This window comes from Chenopodium album, chromosome 17 (genome assembly GCF_948465745.1).
Source record: "Chenopodium album chromosome 17, dcCheAlbu1.1, whole genome shotgun sequence".
NCBI lineage: Eukaryota > Viridiplantae > Streptophyta > Magnoliopsida > Caryophyllales > Amaranthaceae > Chenopodium > Chenopodium album.
In genome coordinates, this window is record NC_137850.1 from 44,077,307 (window position 1) to 44,087,540 (window position 10,234).

The following is a 10,234-nucleotide window of genomic DNA, read 5'->3' on the forward strand; positions in this document are numbered from 1 at the left end:
TTCAATTTGACAATACACTCTAACAAATCATTGCATCACCTAGGCCACAACTAGTTTGGTTATGATTATACTCCTATGATCTTACATTAACGTTCTATTTGTGTTTTTCTCCTTTATTTTCTTATCAAATCAATCCCAATACCAAAATTCAAAATTTTACTAGTATATTGTATTATTTACAATTTCACACATATTCTATACCATTGCATTTTGTGATTTAAAGATAAAGTTTGTTATTTCATTTCAATATTACAGCTTTTACACCTTCACAAAAAAAATTAAAAAATAAAAATTACGAGTATTATTAAAATTGTGCATTGACAAGCTTGAAATCCCGCACACCACGAAAACAATAAATAAATAATTCCACACTCTATCTAGAGTATTGAGCTTCCATCAGTTTCCCGCACTCTCATTTCTTGTACAGAATGATGTCTCCTCCATCACATTCTGTTGATGGGCAGCCATAGTTTTTTTGTCCTTATTTCCCAAGCCCACCATTTTCCTCTTCCATATAATTATTTTTTCTCAATTTTTATAGAACTAATTTATCAATTTCCCTAAATATACGGTAATCAACTTTACTTTTATCACAGTATTTTCCACATTTTATGTCCACATCTTTTTTTATTTTCCCCTTTTTTTTCCAGCCCACTCACTCTTCCTGCCTCAGAAACTCACCATTTTGAAGCAATCGCAGGTTAAATTCATGGTCTTTTTTGGTAATTTGGGTTTTTTTGTTATCCAATTTTCATGGGTTTTATGTAATTTTTGTTTTTATTGGATTTTATACTATTTTCTCTGTTTTTATGTGTTTATTTGTCAATAATTTGGTGAATTCTGAAATTTGTTGGTGACATCGGAACAACCCAGATTAGGAAAATGTTATTATGTGTTAAGGAAACTGCTAATTTTAGAGTTAAAAAGTAAATTTTTTTATCACATTGCTAAATCTTTGCTAAATTTACAAGTATATTTATTTGGGTCAAAATGTATTATGTTGATCTTGATATAATAAAAGGAATTGGGTCATAGTATCATGCAGTGTTGAATTTGTAAGCGAATGCCACTTCTTTAGAGGGTAATTAACCATTCTTACTGGTGATTTTGAAGAATGTGATCATTTTTACTGTAAAGTGTAAGAATTGGTAATTACCCTTAAACCAACCATTTTTAGAGTGTTGGTATTATAAGCAAATGCCTGTTACTCTGAGGAGGATTCAATGTTTGTTTCGATAATCGATATACAATATTAGTATCATAGAGGATACGAACACGTAAGGCTGATGAAACTATGAAAGCCATTAAGAATGTTCATTGATGATTTGAATTCATTTTAATTAGTTTGACATTGTATAGTTTAAGGTTTTAATAATGATGATTTGAATTCATTTTAATTAGTTTGGCATTGTACAGCTTAAGGTTTTAAGAATAATTTTTCTAGTTTATATAGCAGAAGCTTAGATTTGAAGCCAATGTTGTGTATGAATCATGTTTGGAGCCAATGTAGGTTTGTCTTCGGCCTATATATAATAGTATGAGTTCTTATAACAATTTTTCTTTAAGAACATAATTCATAGCATTTGATGCTGTAGTACTATATACCATGTGTAATCGACTTGGCTTAAGGCTATTTCTCATTGAATTTTAAAAAATACAGTCCTTAATCCTTTGTATTATCTGTTTTTCATGCTCTTACTCATTCTTTTGCTACTTTGTATTTTTATTTTTGGTCTTGCTTTGCCTTATTGCTACCTTTTTTCTGAGAGGAGCAACTTAATTCAATTTCTGGTAATACTGAACGGAACTTATATAGCTATGTATCCAGTTGACCATTTGTTGATTTATTCCAGGAAATTATTCATCGTTGCCAATCTACTTGTGAATTGTGATAGCTTCTTCTGTTTCTTGAACCACTCTTCACTTCAAAGGCATTCCTCTAAATTGGGAAAATAAATTGATCTACTCTTGAAATGAACCAAAGAAGATAGTATTTACCACGTTCATTTGAAAGCTTGAGTAAAAATATTTCATCTGCTCCTTGGTACAGTCCCATCTCCCATGGTTGTTACTTTTGTTCGACAGACTTGATTGATCCTTGGATATCAGGTTAGATATAGCAGTTTCACTTTCTTCCCTTTCTTCCACTATCTGCAAGACACCATATTGAGAAATTCTTGTGGGTAATTGTGAGAAAATGGAACTAAGAAAACCTCTTGATTTGGATAAAAATGAGAAGCTCCGCGCATTAACACCATTCAGGTTTTTAAGGGGTGTGATATGTTTACTGGTGCTAATCTCAACTGCCTTCATGATGCTGGTGTATATTGGCTTTGTGACAGCAGTTATAGTACGGTTATTTAGTGTACGCTACAGCAGGAAATTGACTTCTGTAGTGTTTGCTTCCTGGCTTGCTTTATGGCCTTTCTTGTTTGAAAAGATAAATAAGACTAAAGTAGTCTTCTCTGGAGTGACTGTTCCTGACAAGGAGCGTATTTTGTTACTTGCCAACCACAGAACTGAGGTTGACTGGATGTACATATGGGATCTGGCATTGAGAAAGGGTAGCCTAGGCTACATCAAGTATGTTCTTAAGAGCAGCTTAATGAATCTACCTGTATTTGGATGGGCATTTCAGATATTGGAATTCATTCCTGTGCATAGAAAGTGGGAAATTGATGAACCAATCATGCATAAGATGCTTTCAACTCTGAAGGATCCCCAAGATCCCCTTTGGCTTGCTATTTTTCCGGAAGGCACAGATTTCACGTACGTAATGCCTTCTGTGATGATTATATATTTCAAATTGCTTAATCCAATCTGGACAAGTTTTCTATTCTTTGTTGTTTGGAATAAATTAGTTGCTTCTTCCTACCTATGATGATAAGATGATTGCGTATTTGGTGTACCCTTGTACACAGTAGCTGATGAAGTTTCTGCATCAAATAGTCTTTTCTGAAAGATTGTTATAGATGAATGCAAGAAAATGCTAGAATTTTTTAGTCCTTAGATATTGCCCTTTGTAGGGCTCAACTGATTGAGGCCTGATACCTAATGACTGAACTTCACAATGTTTTTGATTAATAATGCCTTGCCCAGGATTTAACCTCTGGGTGGGTGGGGCAAGAAGAAGCAGGATTTCAGTTGACATAAGTTATTTTTAGTAACATAATTAGCTCTGTTAAGTGAATATTGCTGAAGGGTCTTGCAGAATTTAGGAATTTTAAGATTCTCTATGACACTTTGAATGATTATTATCTAATAATTTACCAAGTTTATCCATGATGTGTTCTGATGCAGTGAACAGAAGAGCATTCGAAGTCAAAAGTATGCAGCTGATCATGGGTTGCCTATTCTTACAAATGTTCTGCTTCCAAAAACGAAGGGATTCTTTGCCTGCATGGAAGAATTGAGGAACTCTCTTGATGCAGGTTTGCACTGTTTTGCACTTTCTAATTTTCTATGGATTTTAACGTTATTGCTTCTTTACAACTTTACCTGAGAATCCATTTGTATTGCAGTCTATGATGTTACTATCGGGTACAAGCCTCGGTGCCCTTTCTTCTTGGACAATGTTTTCGGAATAAATCCATCTGAAGTTCATATCCACATTCGACGTCTCTCTATCAGCAACATTCCTGATTCTGAGGAGGAGCTGGGCACTTGGTTGATGGACACATTCTGTCTCAAGGACAAGCTGCTTTCCGAATTTTACTCCAAAGGCCATTTCCCTAATGAAGGAACAGAAAAAGAACTCTGCATGACGAAATCCCTGGTGAATGTTGTTGCTGCCTTGACTTTAACAAGCATCTGTACATTTCTCACTTTTTCCTCTTTCGTCTGGTTTAAGATTTACGTACTTCTAGTATGCCTTTATTTAGCATTTGCTACAAAGTTTAACTACCGGCCTTCACCTATATTTTGCTTTCCAACCCGATGGCTTAAGCAGAATAATGTCAGGCAGGCACTTGATTAGTGCCTTAGTAACATCTTTATGCCAATTATTGTGACTTTCATGATATTTAACATTGTAATTACATTTTTTCCTCGGTATATCATTTGGAACAGACCTTTGTCAATCTATCTGCTCATTACTTTAAGGCAATTCTTGCATCTTGCTTATTTACATTCTAAGTATGTGATCGTTTTTATTATATTTGTCACACTCCTGTGTTTGGCAAGTTTTCTCATTTTAGATAAAATAGCTCTTGCTTAATTTTTCTTGAGATGTTAGTTTAACAATTTGTTCCTGGCTTACTGCTGCTGCTATATCAAAAAAATGTCGGCTTGGAGATGTTGCTAAAATGACACCTTGGATTTGATGAATTCGAAATTAGAAAAATAGCTAAACCCTGTAGGTTCATATAGTGTTTATTTGATAATGGTTTGTTGACATTGCAACTAGTAGCTTCTAGTAATCGTTTCTGATGACTCCGTGACATCATTTGCTTCTACTTGCAGCATAATTTGACATTGCCTCAGCCTGAACACATAGTTTGTCCTTTAAGATAACTTCTACTACTTAGCCACAATAGACACAGATCAAGAACCATAATAAATTATACTTTATATAACTATTTATTAATCTAGAGTCCTCTAGTTGCAGTTATGTTTGCCTATGTCATTCTTAACTCGGCCTGTTTTAGAAATGAGATTTAGTTGATAATACCCTACTAATGATATTTTTATGCTTTCATTTTGATTAATCTCTGTTTTGTTTGTTAATCTTGTAGACTGTTATCCGTCTCAAATACCAGTTTCAGATTGTAGGATACTCAAATACATACGAAAACTAGTGGGGGATAAAATCGGCTAGGTTATGATAACCCTATCCCAAAGATAGACAGTACAAAACCACAAAATCATCAATTCTTAAGATTTTTTTCTTCGAAAAATGATCTCATATATAGCCAGAAAAAGCCTCAAAATGCTCTTATGTAATACGTATGTGAAAAATATAAGAAAAAGACGACAAGATTGGATTAGTTTCATCCTTCACTTCAAAAACTCTAGGACACAAAATCATATCAGACTCTTCACAACTACTCCTGATATACTTTTGTTTATTAAAGCCTCCATAATTTGTAGCTAGTTTGAATTTGAACTAAAGCCCTTTAGATCAATTCTTCCTTAGTTTTTTTTTTTAATACTTCCTTAGTTTTTTTTAATTATTGCAACAATTGGATTTTTAGATTTTACCATATTTTCTCTGATGCAATTTGATTTATCTTTGAAACAGCTTCACCCTTCCCTAAGACCCTAAAAATAATAATAATAATTAAAAAAAAAAAAAAAATCAACATCATTTTTTTTTTAGAAAGGTAGGATGGTGTAGGAAGCACATGGTTAGGCAACCGTTCTCAAGAAAGCAACTCTTAACCTATTATATCTCTCAAAGCTGATTTGCCCCGCAACATGTTTATTGTTTAACTCTTCACGTAATAAAGCTTCTAAAATGACTAATAATTAGTCTCTTGCTTGACAAAAATATGTTTACTATATTATGCCACATTATTTTCTATGATATTCAAAGTAACAATTGTAAACTTGACTAGATGCGTCAAACAAGAATATGTGTCTAAGTGTTTGATAGTCATTTATGAGACTTTTGTGTTTTTGTAAGCCTAAATGCAATATATTTGTGTTATAATACCGATGAAGAGTTTAGGTAACATGTGTTGTAAGCCTATAATACGGAGTATTATTTACTTGATTAAAGTCCTGGGGTTGGAACCAAAAATTATTGGGATCGAACCTTGTGTGCATAATGCTATTATGAGTTTATGACTCCCCCTATACTTAAACCATTATTGTCAATGATGACTTGAAGTCTTGGACCATGTTCTACTTCATGGAATTTAGATTGGCCTTTATGACTATTTCTTGTGTCAAAAGAAGGTATTTTTTTTTTTATTATCTTTTCAGTGGTCCATAAAGCAGGACTACTGCAGGAGTCCTTAGATCCTTTCTTTTGATCTTTGAATATTGGCCGGTTCCTTTATAATACTATATGATATTTTAGCCAGCTAATTGTAGTCCTTAGTAAATATGTCTACTAATTGTTTGACTCAGAAATTGTGCTGCGTTTACCAGTGTCCAATACTCCAATATGTTGGTAGGATAATGTAATTTTATGAAAATCATTAGATCTTGTTTAGATCATAATTATATGGCTAACCCTATGTCACTAAATAATGATTTGCAATGGATTTTTTCGTTATGCTAATCTTATGTCAATATCAGAAATCATTTCACTACATTGTTGTCCTACTCTCATTTGGACATGTGTACGGGGAATGTCAAGATTATTTTATAGTTATACATACGTATATGGATACTAGCTAGGTTTGTCAATAATGACTCAGAAGGTATTCTCAAGAATTTTGTTGCTTTTGCGATTAATTCTTATTTACATCATTGTCTTTTATGACTCTCTCAATACCCCAAAAAAAAAAAAAAAAAAAAAAACTGATTCATCTAGTATTTTGTGTCAACATCGACAAATCATTGGCCTAGTTTCATCTGGACCATGTCTAAGAGGGATGTGGGTAGTAAGGCTAGTAAGTAAGTTAACAAATTATAGTAGATAAGAGGAGCTATCAGAAAACTATACAGAAAACAAAGATGAAATGGATCAGACAAAGCAAACAAGAAAATTTGAACTACTACAGATTATGACATAATTTTATTTGATGAATATTATGTTCAAATTAGGAATCCAAATCTGTGATTTGTAACATCTAATGAAATGAATTCAATTGCAAGAATTACAGATACAGAATAATGTATTTCAAATTCAAAGTGTCTAAAAACAACAACATAACAATGAGAGAATTTTGAAGTCAGTCAATCTTTCTTTTTTCAGCTGTTTGGATGTTTGATGATCCTCTGCAGGACAACAGTCCTAGCTCTTCTGATATCCCTACTGCAGACATCAGCTTGCACACCTAAATCTTCGACGTTCTTTGTAAATACAACCATCTTCTTCTTGATTTCTTCAATCCCAAGCTTAACAGCGTCTTCAGAAATTGCGAAATCAGCAGTTTTTAACAGGGACTCAAGCTCGATTTCTAGTCGGTCTATCAACACCCTAATGTTATCCAAGTCCTTTATAGCAATATATGTCCCTACCTGCATACTGCTAATGACCTCCTTTTGCCCTTTTAGTGCAGTTTCATAGTTCTTCCATAGGGAATCAATCCACTTCCCTACAGATCCCACAGGGATCGCCGTTGCAGCAGCTAGAGCCGCTGCAACTGGTGGAGCCAAGGTGGCTGCTGCCACCACAGAGCAGATCAGAACTGCGGCGAAAGTGGTCACAAATATGATGTTAGAAACCTTCTTCCAAGCATGAACAGATTTCAACTTTTTGTCCAGCTTATTTTTCCTAAGTTGCAACTTCTCAAGCATTGAGAGTTGCTGTTTATAAACAGACTGAAATATCTGGAAAAAATCCTCAGTAAAAGGATCACCAGCAGCCTTAAAATTCTTCAACTCCTCCAAAGTTTTCGAGTACCTCGTTTCCCCTGCACCGCCTTCATCCTCAAACTGTTGCATAGCCACCATTATAAGCAACTGACTATCTTTAACCCTTTTAAGGCATTTCTCCAATGCAGCACAGAAATCAAGGGTTTGCAAACTATTCTCAAAGTATTCTTCAACAAGCTCAAATAATTCTGGTGTTTTCCATATATCTTGCTTGCACTCTAAGATAACCTTCACAACTTCTTGGTTCATCTCCAATAAGCATTCAGTGACTTCCTTCATCGAAGTGAACGAAAGCGACCGGACTTCAACACCTACTGCTAATGAGTTGATCACATGATTAGTTCTAGCATGAAGGTTTGTGTCAAAGGACTGCAAATCTCTGTCAGTTTTACAGGCTGCTTCATAAGATGTTAGCTCTGTTGTGTACTGCAGGTTGTTGATTTCTGCTGTCGTTTCGGCCGCTTTCTTGCTCATATGTCCTCCCATTATTTCAGATTTCAAGTCCCAAATTTACACTGCAATCAAAACCCGAATATCAAAACCCAAATTATAGCAATATCTTCTCTTTAATTTGGCTACAAACATTCAGAATCCTATTCCCTACCTATTCATAAACCATAAAAATTCGACGAAACAGAGCAGAACCCAGAAATGTAGTGTGTTTTTTTTTTTAATGATTTATATGAAAAATTTGAGAAAAAAAATCCAAACCCAGTTCAGATTCTAAACTGAAGAACAAAACCCAGATGGAAAAATTTATGAATTTCAGAAAATTTAAGATTTTTGTTCGACTTATAAACAGCTGAAATGAAGAAGAAAGAGACAAATAAACCAGATTTTTGTTAAGATTTTTATCAAGAGAGTTTTGAAAGTGGATGGTTAGGTTTAAGAGAAAGCAAAACGACAGAAAATTGAAGAGAGAGAAATAAAGAAGATTGAAGATGCTTGGAGAGAATTGAAACCGTTAATGACCAAGAAATGAAGAGAGATATTAGAGAATGGCTTGCACGCATGAGGAACAAGAAAGAGGGTTAGGAAATGTGGTTACCAAGTATAATAACAGAGATGGAAAACGCGGGAAGCAATGTCTTCTCTTCCTTTTTCTCTCTCTTTCCTTGTTTTTTAACGCGCATATCATACAAGGATGAAAATCGTATACATCATCGCCCTAAAACAATCTTATGCTATAAGACGGAAAATGTTATTTATCCCCGTGTCTCAATAAGGTGAAGTAATTTCTCGTGTTTCTTACCCCGTTTCATATAAGTTAAAACGTATTCTGGCTAACCTTACTACTCCGTTAATACTTGTATAGTTGCATACAACAGATGTAGACATATTTTCATTGATTAAAAAATAGCAGCCAATATCTTACAAGCATGATTTTCTTTTGGTATTCTTCCAATATACTCACTAGTAAAGTAGTGACATAGCTAATTAAATTGAGCAATTTCTTAGTAGGAAGGCAAAAGTAACTTTTGTACAACGGAGTGCTACGCAATTTCGCAGTAACAAACAGATAATTTCCTAGCATTGACACAACTATGACGATATTACTAAAAGCTACGTATTTTGTGCTACAAAGTTGGTCGACAATTATGTAATAATGAGCAACTTGCTCGACAAAGTTGCCATACATGACAAAACAATCATGGTGAACTTAACGCTTGCTCTTATATTTTTAAGAAACATTATTCAGTTCCAAAAATGATACTCCTACTATGTACAAATTTAAGCATATATGATTGATCAATTACATGTATGTCTATATCAATCGATATGTAATTTTGCCAATTATGTAATAGATTCTGTAATTAGTTTTACATTTTTAAAGTACTTATATAAAAATAAAAATATAAAATGAAACTATTGCATGCGTATAATTAGTCACAAGTTCAAATGTTCAATTCCACCACCTTCGTTTATATGATCGATTGTATTGCTCTGATCCTATGACTCAATCGAGCTAGAAAAAAAAAAAAAAAAAAAAATAGTTTATTATAATGCATCTAGCTATTACTCTAGTTTTCAACCAACTTCGTCACGTGAATCCAACATGATGAATTTATGACCTTCAGAACTCAGAACTTGTATTATGGGACCATAAATCTTGTATCTTCGTTAAGAAGAATTGAGGCAACTAGCAAGACATAATTTAATTCACCAAAACATGTATGATTTATTTTCCTTTGTTTTTTCATTTCAAATACTGTTTTTTATAAACATGGTATAGATTGATTGGATGAATATAATGGAGATGCATCTTTTTTACCTTCTAAGTTCTAACTATTCTAGCTAATTAATTAAGCTTGTAATAAAAGGAAAATAAATGCATGCATTTATATTTTAATTCTAGGCAATGCATGTATGTCACAATTCAAGTATATTCACGAGTATACAAAGTATCGATAGTTGTAAACTTGTAATAGTTCTTTATTTCTTATTCTCAATCTAGACGCGTTACAAATTTTCCTTATACAAGTAGTTTGTTTTCACAACATATACACATACAATACTACACGGATTCAATAAAATCATGCATGTAGATGCAATCAATAATGAGATTTTATTTTATAAATAAAAGTTAAAACAATAATAAATCTTAAGTGAAATGAAAATGAGCTAACCTGGCCTGCTTTTGGAGTATTATTTTTGCTCGAATAGATATATATTTGTCCTGCATGAAACAAGAGAAAACAATACAGTAATTCGAAAAAAATAAAGTGCTTTGAATAATGTTAATTAG

At 33.3% G+C, this 10,234-nt stretch overlaps 1 protein-coding gene and 1 pseudogene across 4 annotated transcripts; one reads left to right on the forward strand and one right to left on the reverse strand.

Moving 5' to 3' along the window:
- The first annotated feature begins 355 nt into the window (after positions 1 to 355).
- On the forward strand, positions 356 to 4,113 carry LOC145588112 (putative 1-acyl-sn-glycerol-3-phosphate acyltransferase 5). 2 transcript variants are annotated; one of them, XM_081644761.1, is made up of 4 exons: positions 356 to 722; positions 1,854 to 2,769; positions 3,301 to 3,431; positions 3,522 to 4,113. In XM_081644761.1, exons 2-4 carry the CDS (start codon positions 2,198 to 2,200, stop codon positions 3,974 to 3,976), a joined length of 1,158 nt encoding a protein of 385 aa, XP_081500887.1. In that variant the 5' UTR covers positions 356 to 722; positions 1,854 to 2,197; the 3' UTR covers positions 3,977 to 4,113. The 2 variants fall into 2 exon arrangements, with proteins under 2 accessions (XP_081500887.1, XP_081500886.1); XM_081644760.1 differs by having other exon boundaries at positions 356 to 700.
- A 2,517-nt stretch (positions 4,114 to 6,630) lies between these two features.
- LOC145588114 (UPF0496 protein At4g34320 pseudogene) lies at positions 6,631 to 10,234 on the reverse strand (annotated as a pseudogene). Of its 2 annotated transcripts, none has more exons than XR_014101543.1 (2): positions 10,116 to 10,234; positions 6,631 to 8,003 (listed from the first exon to the last, which is right to left on the reverse strand). The product of XR_014101543.1 is annotated as a UPF0496 protein At4g34320 pseudogene, transcript variant X1 (transcript). The 2 variants fall into 2 exon arrangements; XR_014101544.1 differs by lacking the exon at positions 10,116 to 10,234 and adding an exon at positions 8,093 to 8,506.